General features: G+C 34.4%; 1 protein-coding gene across 1 annotated transcript in view; it reads left to right on the top strand.

Annotated features, from left to right (window-relative positions):
* LOC113557281 (ETS-like protein pointed) overlaps positions 1-18266 on the top strand; it is a 53683-nt gene that overhangs the window by 26481 nt on the left and 8936 nt on the right. The window contains exons 4-6 of the mRNA XM_026962721.1: positions 1494-1655; positions 5435-5914; positions 7955-8233. Coding sequence (XP_026818522.1) covers positions 1494-1655; positions 5435-5914; positions 7955-8233 — 921 coding nt within the window. The remainder of the gene's footprint in view (positions 1-1493; positions 1656-5434; positions 5915-7954; positions 8234-18266) is intronic.

Below are 18266 nucleotides of genomic sequence, written 5' to 3'. Positions count from 1 at the left end.
GTAACTTTGGAAAAATAAATTAACCAAGTAAAATTAGTCGTAATATATAAAATCAACATAAATTTTTACGTCCCTATTCTATGGTAAACATTTCTTCGTATCTAAATAATGTGAGTATGGAGTTCTACGGTTATTTTACATCGCGGTAAATGGCATTGCTTTAAGAGTTTTAACTAGTTAACAAAAGTCCAATAAAAAGGCTGCTGCTGTAATTTTTGTTACAATACCTTGCCATTTATTGTTGTAATATTAGTAATGTGGCTATAGAGTAGTTGACTCGTTACGATCCCTGTTACTTAATATTTAATAACGTAATAAATTGTTAGCAGAGTGAATAGTAAAATGAATGAAACTTAAAACGAACAAAATTGGTCGTCCATTCAATTAAAACTTTTATACAAATAAATGATTAAAATGTTTAGAATGTTCAATAGGTACGAGAAGTACCTTATTATAGTATAAAAATATTAATTATTATAATTTATTACAATATTATTATTACAAATTTAATTTATTTTAACTACCATTATATATTATAACTATAATTATAACTGATCTAAGTTTTGTTTACTGTCTTATGCCAGTCCGCATAAAAAAACCTGCTATCAAAACTTATTAAGTTTTGTCAAGTGTGAGTCTGCCAATATTAAACTATAGTCTCCCTTGAAGGCCCTTCGCCGTTTGTTTGTTAGCCAATATTAGAATACAGTTTTGTTATTTAGGAACCTAACAACAAATAATTATATTATTATATCTACATGAGTGAGTTCACCACATTTTTAAATCGTGTTACTGTGTTAGTTGTGTTTTAAGATTTTAATTTCTTACTTGTATCTATATAATATTCGTCGATCTTCAGCATCTACGTAATATTGATACAAATCGCAGACGTATTGCTAATCTTAATATTTTAGCAAAACTATATCGTGTACAAATTTATACACCTTATATACTCTCCAAAATCCCTTTTAAAGTTCTTGTCTGTTTTCTCGTTACAAATACTTCCTTTGTTGCTTCCTACTCTCTCGAAAAATGATGGTTTAAAATTTAAATGAACCACTAAGCCGTCATAAGTGTTATTGTAAATACTTCTGTATTTTTAAAATGTTATTATATGGGTATTTAATCATAAAAATGTTATATTTGTTATTGTTACTAATGTATAGTCATATTATGTTCTCACAATTTATGTTTCAAATAAAGATTTATATTTTAATGTACTAAAAGTAAATTGGGCCAAAGCCCGTATTGTGTCGTTGAATAAATAAAATAAGTTAATCACAAATATAATTTACATAATTTTATTTAATTACGTATCATATACATTATGATTCACTTATTTTTAATTCATCGTTTATTATCCCTCTCTAATAATTAGAAGATTGTTGTAATATTGATAGTTATAGATTGTTATTAATTAGTTATTCGCATTACAATAATTAATATTAAATCAATTGTTGAATACATAATTTATATAAATATTTTTTGTTTAGATCAAACCCCGTCAGCGGTAAACACCAACAGCACAAATAGTGCTGGTGGACAATTGGTTCCACCACCTCTAACACCTGGTACAAATAAGAAAATGACCGAAGCCTTGCAAGCTACATTCGCATCTTGGGAAAAAGAACGACATAAGTTGAATGTCCCAAAAGGTAATGAACATTTAAATCTTTAGTAAATACTAAATTGTAATGTATTAAAATATTTAATTCACATGAACTATCAAAATAGGTAATGATAATATATATTCAAGTTTAAGTAAATTTATTTATTGTATGACGTTCAATGATAGATATATAATTTTACACATGAAAATGATTTTATAATTTTATATCTCATTGAAAAAATACTGAAGAAACCCTAAAAAAAAAGAAAAACGTATTTACGTATTATCTAGAAGTCTTCATGAATCATGATATAATCTCATGATCAAAAGCTACACTATTATAAAATCATTAGCTTCCTTACAAAACGCACCAAATTACCGTATTCTTATCTCAGTTATACAGTGGTGGATCTAGAGGGGGGCGATTGGGGCGATCGCCCCCCCGTTCTCTCAAAAAAAATAGTTTTTAAGTTATTGTAATTGTTTAAATTCTGAGCAATGCTAAGAGTATTTTCTGGTTTTACAATGATGTTTTTTTGCATGCCTTTAACATAATGGTTTTACGCAAAGAATCCCAAAATTAAGACTTCATTTTTTATGAGTGTTTAAAGTTCAACCAAAATTTTCATTTTTAATACGTTTAACGATGCTAGAAAATGAATAACAAAGTTCATATCAAAGTATTTTCTATAGAAATTCAAAATTTATTTATGTCGTTTGCAATGATTTTGATTTATTATTGAAATTAAATTTATCGTATCCTTACTTACTCGAGGTATAGATACATTTGAAACCTATTATTATATATATATAGCATAATCGAGTTTTCCGTTTTTAATTTTAATTTGAACTATATATAATATTTAAGTTTTATTTTTAAGTTATAAACTTATAGTTATAGCACATGTCATGTAAAATGTATTTCATGTATAATAAATATTAACGTGTCTTCTTATTATGCTATATCATTCGTAAATAACGAATTCACATTAATTAAAATAATATATTATTAACTTTAAGAACTTTATACTGCAGACATGTATGTTATTTAAATTGTGTAATATTAAAAATAATATATCCCGCTGCATGTTTATGTATTCAATTGTATTAGATTTTCTACAAACTTGATTTTATTTTTGAGTATTTTTTTTGTTTGAATGATTTATTATAGTCGATGAACCGTGAATTACAATCTATACGCAATTGTGCTCTACATAAATGATCCCATTTTCTTCTATCACTTACAAAACGAATCACATTTTTAAGTTTTAATTGATCTAAATACATATGATATTTAATACAATTATATAGAATATAAATTTATTATTTATTAATTTATAATAATATAGTTAGACACTTAGACCATCTTTACTGTTAAAAAAATTTTGTATACATTTTTATTAAACACACTTATTTAAAGTGTTTACCCTGCGTTTATATACATATACATATATATATATATATATATTTCTTAATATTACGGAAACTTATGTTCCCACAACGGAGTCATAATAATATGCATAATATTCTATTATAAATAGGTACTGTAGGTGCAATATATATAATATCCAAGTGTGACTACAGACCATAGTATATACGTCACTGTATGTTTTTTTTTTTTAGATTTCTCTTGAACCCAAACGTATAGATAGATTTAAGTTTTTACATTGTATAAATATATGACAATTATTGCCTTCGTATATTGGGTGCGGTTCAAACAAACAAGAGGTGTGAATGTGTGTGTGTGTGTGTGTGTGTGCGTGTATGGTTAATTACGCCATCATCATTGCCGTAGTCGTGTAGAGTATAGCGTGTGAACTCGACTCGAGTAAGTGTAAATTTTGTAGAAAAATAATATACATTTGCCGGACCCCATAATGTCCGTGGTTCCCACGGCGGAATTGGCGTCGGCCCGCGGCGAACGGCTTACACACATCGTCGCGACTACCAATATTGAACTTTCAAAATGTATAACATTCCGTTATCGTTGTGTTCGTCTTCGTACCAAATCAATCGTTTAGGTTTTCGACCGCTTCCTACATGAGATAACAATATAAAGTATAAACGGTGTACAGTAAATATATGCGTTACACCGCGATATACAATCATACTACAAAATATACGAATCGTGTATTTAATGTATAATACGATTATAAAAAGATCGTGCCGAGTCCACTACACCCGCGAAGCTCAAAATACATCGTTATGCCAGCAAGCATTAGTTCTTCCGACAAACATCGTAGAAAATAATATATATTTATATCATTTTGTATTATGTACACAAAATGGTTTATGTATCTTGTGCGTTCTTCAGTAACAAGAAGAATAGAACTTATTTTTTATTTTCTTAGAATAATTACGTTCGATAAAGAATCTAAAACGATATAGCGTATATACATATAATTTTATTGTATTTATACCGCGTACATACCTCTATATATGTATTATATATATTTTCGTTTTTACATAATATGCAGAGGGAAAGCGTAACGACCATTGCCGATACGCACCACGAGTATGGTGGCGGCTATATTATAGTTTTTATTATGTGAAAATGATTGTGGAAGCGTTAGACACCACCGCCGCGTGTCTATATATAATAATATGTAATAATCTAGAATATACTGCGTATATGTGGGACGGCCACTGCAGAGGGCTGAATATGCGTACCTAGAGGGGTTATTGCGCGCGTACATCGGTTAAATTATTATTATTATTGCTGCTATTAGAGGGTGGTAATAGTTGCTTTTGTTTTGACGATTTTTTTTTTTTATATCAATTATTATTATCATTCATTATATATAATAAAATACTTCATAGATCGTTTCATTTACATACTGTGACACAGTAATTTGATATTAAGTATTCATATTCGATTAGAAAAATAAGTAAATAATATATCAAATTTTTATGATCCCGTTTTGTTTTACGTCTAAATTAATAGTCGCTATAATTATCACAATAACTCGAACCGTATGAGGAGAAATGTGAATAGCTGTTTTGGTTATGAGCATTTATAATGAATTTCGCACCGACGATGTACATGCAGCATCAGACAGAATTTACAATTATAAAATAAATAAGTCATATAGATATATCATCTGTATCGTAAATGTTTGGGTATTTATATAGCTCAATATATATAATAATAACGTAATATTCATTGTGGTACTTCTAATGATACTTTCTCATATGCGAATTTGTCATTTTTCGTGAAGACAATATTATTATTTATTTTTAAATTAATTATAATCTAAATGATTACATATTATATTGATGTTTTTTTATTTCGTTTAATTTGGACAAACCATGTGCAGCTATATACCTTACGTTATTCTTTCGAGTCGTAAACACGAGACAAGCCGATTCACTATCGTGTTTTATCTTTAAATGCAGTTTCGAGTTTAACGATAACAATTATTCTGCAGATAAGAAATCACTACCCCATTTGGTCGAAGCCACCTTATAAAATGCTCTGTTGTAGCAAGGTTCTCATATTATATGCAGACAAGTGACAGCGTTATATAATGCACTCAAACAATATGCGTATTTATAATCATAAATTCATAACTAACAGTCAAAGACGAAATCTCTATAGTATAAAACAATGTATAGATCATAGGTGTTATAATGTTAGATCAAAACATAATTTAATTTTTACTTTAATAAATCGGATATGTTCTGCAACAGTTCTCATCGTGAAGTGTGAGTACTATTGGTCGATATTATCATTCACTATACGGATAGGTTTTATTTTGCAAAACGTACAAAATATCATTACAAACTTTAAGTATCACTTTTAACGTTTTTTCTTTTTTTTTGCAGATCCTAGGCTGTGGACTGAGGCGCAGGCCGCGCATTGGTTCTGGTGGGCTTACCGCGAGTTCTCGGTACCCGAACCACCGCCGACGCCGTTACTGCGTCGCGTTGTGTGCGGCACGTCTCAATTCCAGAAATTCACCACGGCCAGTCCCAACACCACGATCATGGGCCGCAGCAGTCAAATGATCCGGGAACGCGTCCGGCGCGGTCGCCGCCGCCTCCGCAGCAGCGGCAACTGCAACGGTGGCAGCAAGTCGCCGGGCAGCAGCAACGACGACGATGACAATGATCCGGACAAAGAGCTGGACGATGGCGACGACGAACCGTTCGAGGAGCTGGTGTCGTCGTCGAGCGGCGGTAACCGACCGCTGTATGCCCGGAAGGGCAGGCACTTGTGCAATATGGGACGCGAACGTTTCGTGGCCGAGGCGCCGCCGTTTTTGGGCGACATCCTCTGGGAACATCTCGAAATGATGCAAAAAGGTGAGTGATTTCCGTCGTTTAACCTTTAATAATAATCGCGATTTCTGGGGCAATGCGTATATAACTGCGACAATAATCGATTGCGGGTCGCGTCGCGGATCTATTATGCTTACAACAGTATTATAATACGTGCGGCGTGGTGTTAATATATAAACTATTATTGTGACTGGTATTAAATAAATGTTATCCGAAATATTATATTATTGTATATAAAGCAGTGTCGTGCGAACCAAACGACAAAAATTCCTCGTGTCTGCAGTGCCGTAGTTCCGGTCATCGCATTTTAATATATACACTGAATGCTGAAAGTGGTTGCTCGTACACAATCATAATTTAAACATAATATACGTGTAACAATAATATATAGGCTATTGTTTAGACGATAAAAAAAAATATAATAAAAAACATTATTTCGTGCAATCCGAACGTGCATGATGTGTATGAAGAAAAAAATCATAAATTTATTACAACCAAGCACATATTAATACAATTATAATAATAAATAAAATTATATTATAAAACGTTATTATAGTTATTAGATATAAATATATAATATAAAAATATTACATTCGGGGCGGATGATGTAACGAATTTACGATATCGCGGTCGCGTGGGATACATACCCATATATATGTATCATATGTATGTATGTGCGTATGCTCGCGCGTGTGTGTGTGTTTGTGTGTGTGAGTATATCAGACCGAATACGACGCGAATGTCCAATATTATCTATAACATATAATACCCGAAAGAAGAGTGCGTATATAATATAATAATATGCCGATTAGGAAACGAGATGCGATTATTGTATACATAATATGCATACGGTTAACACACGTGCCGGGTATGGTAAACTGACATGACAGGGTTCGTAGATAAAACCACTACCGCATACCGACGGAGAACGTTACTGAAAGACCGATAAATAAACGATACCGATGATACTATAATAATATATAGTTTATGCTGTAGCTATACTATATAGCTGTCACATTGTACATTTTATATTATAATACGTTGTAATAATATCTGAAGATAAATATTGCAATATGCGGTGTACGCGTCGCTATGTATTTTTATGTGAGAAGAGTTATCAGTTTTGTGTTAATAAATTATTCAGTTACAACCGTGTCGGAGTGATAAAAAAAAATAAAAATTTTTTTAATATTTTATATTATATATTTGGATAAACCACCATCACACTATAAGAAAAAAATTAGATGCAATTTGCGTCTCGCGACCGTCCGACCCGTACAGTCAGTGTAGTTAAACTGACTCAACTATAATAATATCGTTACGACCACTAGCTGGATAAAACAGGAACAAAAAAAAAATAAATAAATAAAAAAAATAACGTTTATCCGGCGGGATACGTGTGCGGTGCAAGCTCTGTGGCCATCCGCGGCCTTGCCTTGCTATAGAAGGGGGCTAGCCCAAGGCTGTTCTGTTGTAATAAGCAGGATATCCTTTGACCGCTATCATCCTTTTAGCAAAACGGCCACAACGCTTTGCCACCACCGTTGGTGTGACGTAGTTTCGGCGTTGTATCGTGAGCAGGATATCCTTTGAATGTAAACAAACCTATATGGCGGCATTATATTTATATATTAAGTCTGTGATGGTGGTTGGTATTTATAAATGTGACGTAGCAGACAGGATATCCTTTGAATGTAAACACTGCACTGTGTCGTGGTCGTGACGTAAAAATGTGCGCCGACGATGACCTACATATTATATAATACGCACGTGTATAATTGAATATTTTTAACCCTTAAAAACGGTGGTGTGTCGAATATTATATAGTTTTAAGGAAAATGCAATGAAATAATATACATATATCATATATTTACGAGATAGATGTCGTAGATACCGCGCTATAATCCGCTCGATATGTCATACCTAATATGTAAATAAATAATTATGTTAACATCGTAATCAATGTATAATATATTATGTACCCCATTCATCACAATCAATAGAAACTTATATATTATATTCTTAGGAACGTATAAAAATTATTTTTTATTTATATTTTCGCAGACGTCGATAGGGCTGCATCGATACCCATGTTCGGCGGTGGCAATCAACATTTATCGTCGTTACACAACACTAGTGGCAATAGCAATAATTCAAATTTCTATCATGAAAATTTCGTACAACATCAACAACACAGACATCAGGTGGACGACAACAGTGGTTTATTCTCTTCCTATCCTGTACCGGCTGCATCCGAACCGCAGCATATCCGGTTGCAATCGCCACCACACCGACTGAACCATCGTAATCGCAATCTCCATCATAACCAACAATACGAAACAGGTACGTTATTGCCGTTACTATAATCCCGTATATACGTATAGTATAGGTAAACATTTATTATTATTTCCAATATACCTCATCTTATTCTTCAGTTGAATTGAACAATTATACATATACCTTTATGTGTGTGTATGTGTAAATCTTATTATTATTATTATTATATAGACTTCGAGTGTGGACCACATAACACACATCAAGGGTAGTTATTAGCTATTGCACTTATACTGTCGTCGACGACGTCATCGCGTTATTTTATTACCATAATAATAATAATAATAATAATATAGACAAGAAAGAGAAAAAAACCGTATTGTTGCGCACTATATATTATACATATTTATATTAAATATTAATTGGGCCAGTTTCGGCTTATAAACGGTATTTAACCGCGTAATGCCGGGCCCCATTTAATTTTATTTCATTTTTATCGAGGGGACGGCTACTTACGGCGGCCACCCGCTGTTAGCAGCGTATAGACGAGCGATCACAATATTTATTACAGCCCTTGCGTCGCCACGGGAGCTCATCATGATATACCTGGCCGAACAGTACTGCAGACGAACACTTGACGATCATTATTACTATACGAACACAGTTATATCCACCGTTTCTATCATGTGCAAGAGCATCATCGAGACTGCAATGTACGTTATATAGATATTAGGCATTGTCATGATATACAATATTATGTGTATCGCACTATATTATGTACGATGACATAGTGTGATCGAACGAGCGCTATTATATTTACTGCGTATACACGTTTTCCGGGTATTATAAAGTTTCAATGCTCCTCCGCAGTAAAAGACAAATCTAACCTATATTTATATATGTGTGTGTGTGTGTGTGTCGCGACGTCTAAGGTAAACTTGAGCACGTGATAATATTATTGTACAACAAATTATTATACACCGAAAATGTTTTAAAATCCCATTTCTCTAAAATGCTTCTACTAGGTGGTATATAGGTTCCTCCTCTTACATAAACCTACCCGGTAGTTCCGGTTTTCTTAACGACTATATACCACCTACTAAAAAAAGTACAGCTGCCCCAGCTGCATGCTTTTGGCGCGCGCGCAAAAGAAAATATGAATGACACGCACAAAAGGGTGGCGTGTTATGGCACGCCCGTCCTTGTCGTCTTTGGTTTCAAGTTACTCGAGAATAAAAGCGGTACATGGCATAGCACGGGCTAAGAAGAACAAGACTCGCGCGTATATTACACGCCCACCGGATGTACAACAAGCAATACCACCTCCTCCTTCTTCTCCTCCTCTTAAAACTTGAATACAATAAATGAAGTTCCGATTATTCTTCTAGAGTACCTATACTCTATTATACTATAATAATATAAAACCAACGTCTATATATGTTTAGTAGTATAACAACACAAGAACCGTCATCAGCGTTACCAGCCTTGGTATATATTTGTATTATTAGTTATTATATATACCTATATACATATTTAGGTATTGCAGTTGTAATAGTGTAGTCTTGAATGGAAAAAAAAAACAATTAAGACGTGAAATTGTAAAAATAATATTGTTTTGTATTGGTACTATAACTATATAATATAATATATATATTATATTATATTGGTTGAAATACGTTTGAAATATGTATTTCGTAAATAAGTGATTAAATAATTATATAGCAACGTATAGACGCAAAATGAGTATATATATATATATGTCTTTTTTTTAAAATAAAAACACGATAGAACGTTATCGCCTTGATATAACAATTCATACAAATTTCCGGTATCTACTATTTCTTCTAAAATTGTGCGTAATAATTTTTTTCTTGTTTAATATACACTTGATGCAAGCTCATATTGTATGGTAATCGATTTACTAAACAATATAAACTTTATAATAAAAGCCGAAGTCTTACAATTTTAGAAAGGAAAAATGTATTTATGTACTCCGGTATTCATGTAACATATTTAAGATTTTTAAAACGTAAAGTATTGTATTCTTTAATTCCTAATATAATAGTATATTATGTTTATTACAATGTATAGGTAATTGAGTTGAGCTTTGATTGATTTATTATGGAAAATATGTTCGAACATTGAATTTCAATTTAGCCTTATTATGTCTGTAAAAATAGCCATCTGGTTAACATAATTAGATACCTTATTAAACCTGCGCTCTATGGATAGGTTACATAATATTATAATATCTAGTTTTAATGTTGTTTCGCTCGTAAAGGACCTATATGTACTCGTAAATACCTTTACGCTAAATAAGTGTTGTAATACCTATTCTACTAAACAAGCGACTTAAAGTGTGCACATTATCGTTATTAATGCTTAACGGATGTTATTATACATATTACACATATGTATACGAATAATAAGATTATGGGGTGTATACGATGAGTTTTGTTAATTGAGCATGCAGCGTATAGTACATAATATTTTACAGAGCTGATGCACATATAGCGCGCATATAATATATACAATATAGCACGATGAGTCTATAGATGTATTTCGAAGTCGACGTGCGCGTATATAGAAGTTAAATTATTATAATAAAACATATACTACAAATTTTGGGTGTCAAGATGATGGTTAGATAACTGACCTCAAGTGAAATGGATACGACCGTAGTTATAGTAGTTTCAACAATACAATACTATATATTAATATAGTTGTCGCGCATTTAACTGTAAATTATGGTCAAATATATATATATATGATAAAAACTGTTATATAACACACGTTTTGCGCGTATCGTCGTCTCATTTTGCCATATATTATTGTTTATTATTCGTTAATTTTTTTTTCAATAATCCGTTGACGGTCGTCATCGATAGACCGCGATAATATCCATTGACATAGACAGACGATTGCTCGTCGTATCCTGCAAATATTTACAAACACCTTACGTTGGTACATAATAATATGTGTATGCCGTCGTAACGCGCGTGTATTTGTCGTGTATTATAGGTGTATATATTCTAATATATAATATGTATCATTGTATTCGAAGAGTCGCCGTTTTTTCCATTTCTGTTGGTCGGAACATTGGATCTCGGGAGTCTCTGAAAACGACCGTGACGCGGGGTATGGTGGGGCGGTAGCGCGGAGGGTTCAGGCCCGCCCGCCGCCGACGTTTGCCGGCGGGCAGTGGGGATAAACGCGTATCGCCGGGCGCCGCGCGCGCACGCACTCCACCGCACGCCACTGCTAGAGTTGCGGCTCATTCGCTTCAGTACGGTTGTCGTGTCGCGGGGCGCATTGCGTGTCTGATCACTGTGTCTCGTCCGCGTTACCCATCCGGAAGAAACAGTATTCTATTTCGACATAATACTATCATCGTGTTTTCGTAGTCGGTCTTGGCCGTTTTTCATCACTTCTCGTTCTGGACGTCGTGACATTTTTTTTTTCGGTTTTTCTCGAATCGCCGACGTCGACGACCGTGTTGGGTGATAATCTCGCCGAATCCGAAATTCGTTCTGCAGACAACCTATGCGCACGATATAACCGCAGTATCACTTTTCGTTCGGTTTGCGTCACGTCTCGTCTCGTCGTTTTTCGTACTCTCGGTATACACGTCGGACCACCGAGTCTCGTCTCATCACCGTCCAGTGCCGGCGGCCGACCGGCACATCACCCGACAAATGATGGTGCTACTACAACAACAGCACATCATCCAACAGCAGCACCCGGCGCACCACAGGAATCACCACCACCAGCAACAGCCCTTGGCGTCATCGCCCACCCAATGCTGCGCGACCGCGGCCGGCTCATCTGCGTCTGGTAACGCAGCGCTGGACAACGCCGCCGGTTATTTCGATCTCGTGGTCACGGCGGCCGCGGCCGCTGCGTCGTCCACGTCCTATCACCACCAATACAACAGCCAAAACCATTACAACAACAACAACAACAACAACAACAACAACCTGGTGCTACACCCGGCCGCGGCCGTGGTCGATGACATGACCGTGTCCGTTCCGGGCAACCGACGGAGATATTTTCTAAAAAATGGTACTATATATACTATATTTATAAATAATATACTCGGTTTAGATTTGTTTTATCGCCCGCTCTCGATACCGCTTTTATGATAATAATATATGTTTGCATATCTTGATGGACTTGGATATATAATTTGGGTACCATCACGGAGGATAGAGAATGATTTTCCGTAACAGTATATAAGTACGCATTCTCGATTTGCGTCGCAGGCGAGTGCCGGCGCGCACATTTAAATTCAAAAACATTATACATGTTTACCTGTTCTGAACATTTTTTTCGATTTTCGATGTGAAATTTATAGGTCACTGTTTCGTCACTTGTCGTTGTCATGTTGTTTACTATATATATATACTGAATTGGGAAACGATAGAATATATCGCAAATTGCATGTGTTTGTACGTGTGCGAGTAAAAATATTATAACGATATTTTATTGTGTCGGTATAGGGACGTGCGTATGTACCTAAATGTTGTACCTACTGTCGTGCTGTGTTTATACGACCAAAGACCGCCGCTTTTTTTCTCTCGTCTTCTGCTTTTTGTTGTTAAAGAACATGCGTGAAATTAATTGATAGCTAGTCTGTTTAATATATATATACATGTACCTATACGCGCGCACGCACGTTAAATACACGGGTTGTTTTTTATATTCGACGGCTGTGGCTCGTGCCACCGAGACGACTGGTGTTGGCCACCTGTTAGATATACGACGTGTGGCAGAGTCGCCTTCGTCGCCGTCGTCGTAGTCTGGCTGCTGCTGGAGGACGATGCGATAGCAGCAGTTCGTAGCGTTTAAAAGCCACCTGCTGTCTCTCAGCAATATAGTCAGCCAGCCACTTATTAACGTTCTCTTGGTGAACGCCGAATTTTATCTATAATCTAAGTATAGGAAATAGTTTCATTTGGTCAAATATCGTTCCGCATATATTGTATTATAATATATATATACATTCAATCGGATTGCGGGCGATGCGAAAAGGCGTGTAAACGCGTACAGTGAGTTTTATTCAACGCTCTTATTACGTTATATACCTACGCATAATATGTATATGTAGAAAAGTTTTCTCGGAAAGGAATCGTCGCGTCTCGAAGAGGGCGACGATGGTATTATAGACAAGGGTAAAATGAAGTGTACTGCTCGGATGGGTGCAGCAGGCGGAGGAGGGTTTCCGCAACGGAAACGGGAGCAACAAGCAGTCACAGGTGCGTCGCAATAACATAATATATAACATGGGGTGAAAGACGTTCCATGTTGAAATATATACTATAACGCACGAACATTTAAAAATGCATATTATATGTATACGTATATACTTACCGAATAATACGACGCTATACCTTCATCTTTGTGTCCTAAAACCACTATATTATATTAATTTACACTGTATAAAGTTGTAATGTTATAATAATGTACCTACTACCACATGTGTGTTGTACCTACACTGTACAGTCATTATACTATATAATAAGACCTCTCCACAATACGTATATATTAGTATTTTTATAATGTGTACAGCGTTTCTTTATATTGATAGGTAGTACAATAATACAAACGATTTATAACGAACGAGTGGCTTTACCGGACGACACCTATATGTTTCCACCCCATTTATTGTACCATCTAACCGATATACCCACTGACCTTTTGTATCTATAGTGTTTATTATTATCTTGTTTTCATCATTATTGTTGGCGGAATATTTCGCACATTATATGGTCCGCCGACGAACATAAGATGAATACAATACGTGTATTACAGGTATAGCAGAGTAGCACGCACCACAATGCGTCGTCTACATGAATTTTGGCCGGAAATGGTATAATTCGAAATGGGTTTTATTTTATTATTGTTTGACACTACATTGTATACTCGTGTTAACTGTGTGGTATATAATATATACCTACCCTAATGTTGTTATAAGCGCGTCATCGTTTACATACCTACATAGAATAAATGTCTTTATAGATACAACATACACGTGCTTAATCGCCGGAGACTTGTAGGTTCCTTAACGTACTTCTACTGCTGTGTATATAATATAGGTAGTGTATTATATATATAAACACCTGCTGTTCCAGGCTTCTGTTGTTGCTTTTGGATAACGTCGACAGCCACGACGGCTGGTCGTCGGTCTCCCCTGCAGCCTGCAGCACGTGTTTAATATGATTAATAAACGGCTAATATTCGTAACGTCTTTTTCTTCTTTCTTTCCGTTTTTTTTTTTTTGTCTTAGGTGTTATTAATAATAATATATCTATATATTATTAAACCGCGTAACGGTTAGTTTGAAATTAAAAATAAAAAAAAAAAAAATGTTTAATCCGTCCGATCGCCCGTTCATAATAAATTGTATTATATTGTGCACGCGCGTCACTGTCGTTTTTTCTCGATTAATGTTTTAAGAACTGCTCGACCGATATTGATATTCAATAAACGCTGTACCGTGTGAGACACGTGTGCGCCCGTAGAGCACCTAGAATATTATACGACGGCGACGTTGCCCCCCGACAGTGTGACGCGTGGTACGTACGTGCTCAGATTTCATTTCAAAGGGCGGACGCCCGCCTAGACGTTTGGCAATAATAATAACCATAAAATTCTTAGCTGTGCGACATACTCGGAAACAAACCAAGAGCATATTATTTTTGGGGAGCAAAATCGCTTTAAGGTCCGTGAAAATTAGACACAATACTGGTAAAATACAATATTGAAGAATAGAATATGTTGTAGCAGTTATTCTTTGTTTATCAGACGATAGACGATTTTTTGCCTTTTATAAGAATACTCCTACATGAAACCCTCATAATCCGGGTCAAGAAGTATCGATACGAAAATGAAAATAGTAGCGGATGAGTAAACATTTTATTATAATGCTGTAGTGTATTGTACGATCGGACCTCATCCCAGCAGGGTTTATGTATAATATTGTCGTTTCCTGCCTGCCACCGCGCGTGATATGTTTTATTATATTATATGTACATATTCTACTTCTTTGTATCTATTAAATCGTATAGAAAATAATACAATATATGAAAATAGTGTTAAATGATATTCGGCAATTTTTCTCCACCACGTTATATCTGCATAATTATCGGCACGGCAATCGTTACATAATACCTATACATATAACGTCACCGTCCCGCAGATATTATATACAGCCGCGTACATTTACATATCGTAACAATACATTGCTTGCGGGTTTTCAAATATACGATATATTATTATGTGTGTGTTTTCGTATAATATTTGTATATAGTTAATGTATCGCTCCTGCGCTGCGTATAATATATAATATTTTATATACATCAGCGCGCGTGTTTAGTCGGGCGGCGAGTAGGCGTCGCACAACGACCAACCAATCACTGCACAGCGCCCACCCCACTCGGCAGCGGTATATTACATTATAGTAGTCGTCGTCGTCGTCATCGTCGTCGAACAACTCACTTCCGGGCCTATCTGCTTTAACTTTACACACCGATGATTTTTTTACACCGATTTTTCACCGCCGCACCCAACCCATCACATACACAATGACTAAATGATAAATTTCGACACGGTGGAGAAAAAAATCAACGATTCGGTCCAACGAATCGCGTATACTGCTGCTACTACGCCATAGAAAACAACAATAACCGTGAATTAAAATAAAGTATATAGGTACCTATGAAAAAATAATCGAGACGACATTATAATATATTTTTTACGTAGCCATTTTGGAATCGATTCCGACCTGTGCAAAACGACGCGCAAGCGATGCGTATTTATTTTCATAGGATATATATGCCTACATCATCATGCTGCAGCACGATGATGCCTATATTTTGTGCGCATGAACAAGTACCAATGCAAAATGCAAATGGTTTTCTAATCATCTGTTACCGTTTTACCCTGCTGGGTATAGATAGGTATATATATTTAGTGGCCCGATAAATAATTAAAATCGTTTTTATATTCTAATCAGAGCGAAATGATTAAAATAATAATAAATGTCTCGCGATATCAATCGTTCGTTGTATCTCATTTTTTATTTATTTTTTTTTTCTAAACAAATCCGTTTTCCCTCGGCGTTTTCGTATTCCATGAATTAACTTATGATCATCGAAATCATTTGATGTAGCTATAGGTGTACACGGTTTTAACCTTGAGTATACTCCGCAGAAATTGATTTTACGGTATTTAGCTTTTGTTCAAGGTATCCGTTTAATTTTGAGTTACGATTTTAAATCTAAACTGAAGGTTCGCTATCAATAATGCACGTTTAATCCTAATACCCGCCATCAGAAATCGGGAATATATTTTACAAGTTCAGCTTAATAATAAAAAAAAATAACTGAAAATACATTCATAGATATTATAGACTGTATTTAGTTTACAACCTTATTTAGTTTTGTGATTTGTCGATATCGTAAAATAATATTTTTGTTTTGTGTTATATAAATTTTACCGCGTTTTATTATACCCATTATTATACAATGATATATGTCATACATACTATGATTAATGATTTTGACATTTTATCAAAACTGAATATTTTTTAATAATTTTCTTTTAAAGTTCTTTTATACTTGAAAAGTTAGAACAGAACACAGTATAGATACACGTACTACTGACAGCTACTAGTATATTATATATATATATATACCTGTTCATAATTTTATAATATATTTTAAAATGATAATTAATACATTTATATTGAGGAAGTATATGTCCCGTGTTTATAAATATACATGCATAGATAACTGTGTGAGAGTTAGATGTACAAATATTAAAGATTGTACCTATATTATATATGCATATATTTATATAATATTGCCATATTGGTAACAAGCGTCTTCGTGATTATATTATATACGTATTTGTTTTTGTTAATTTAAAATTCGAATAACGCCGCGACCACCATGCCTGCACACCTATTTATTGTCACCAAATAGTATATAAACACACCCAATCGCCTGCAGCAGGCAATCAACAATAACATTGATGTCGAAATATCAGTAATAGGTACTTATATACGTACATATATATATAACAGAAAAATTGAACCGTATTACACAGCATGTATAGTTATTATATTACATGGCACATATTTAATATATAAAAAAATTATATATACTCTGGAATATTATTATAGGACACTAATATATATATATATGACGTTTGGATACAGTTTAATGCATTATGACATATACCTACCTACATAGTATTGTATAGGCACCATTGTTTTGTGGTCTTGTTATCGCGCACATATTATGATATATATATATTTACTGCACTTTATGTGTACATACATATAGGCTCAGACTTATTGATATTCTGCAGCATGCAGTCAAGTAGGTATACAATAATTAAATATACGTGACGGTTTGTACACTTATACGCGTATATCTTAGATTATAATATATAGGTACGCTGCACATAGGATAATATGTAGTCGGAACATAATATATTATATTTATTATTTTTTATTTCCACGTCGCCATCGCTATATTACATAATAATAATAATAATAAAATATATTCGAGGACGACGCGGATGGGCTTGCTGCAGCAGGATATCGCGCGCGGTGTGTGAGATGTGCATATATATATATATACATAATAATAATGTACCGTGAGTACTTGCCGTGCCTGCCGCGGTGGCAACGATTTTTAAATAATATAATGGCTCGGTGGCGGCGGCGGCGGCGATGACCGTGACTTTCCGCAGCTCCCCCTTTATTGTGTATTTATATTATTATATTTAGGCACATCGTGTGTGTGTATGTGTGCGTATATCTATATATCGTAATATTATATACGTCCCTCTACATAATATAATGTAGCCTATCAACCATTACCATCGGGTATATTATATTATTATGTTGTACATACACATATAATATGATAATATTATATTATGACAGTGTGTGTAGTAGTCATAATTATCCCCTCCCTCCTTGTAAAAGTGTCCATAGCATTGTTTCACATCGTTATTACGATTATATATATATAATATATTTCTACATGGCCCAGTACGTTTGTGTGCGTATATATACATATATACACACACA

The sequence above is a fragment of the Rhopalosiphum maidis genome, chromosome 3 (genome assembly GCF_003676215.2).
Source record: "Rhopalosiphum maidis isolate BTI-1 chromosome 3, ASM367621v3, whole genome shotgun sequence".
Taxonomy (NCBI): domain Eukaryota; kingdom Metazoa; phylum Arthropoda; class Insecta; order Hemiptera; family Aphididae; genus Rhopalosiphum; species Rhopalosiphum maidis.
Note: the sequence above shows the minus strand (reverse complement) of the source record. Positions and strands in the feature narration are given on the sequence as shown.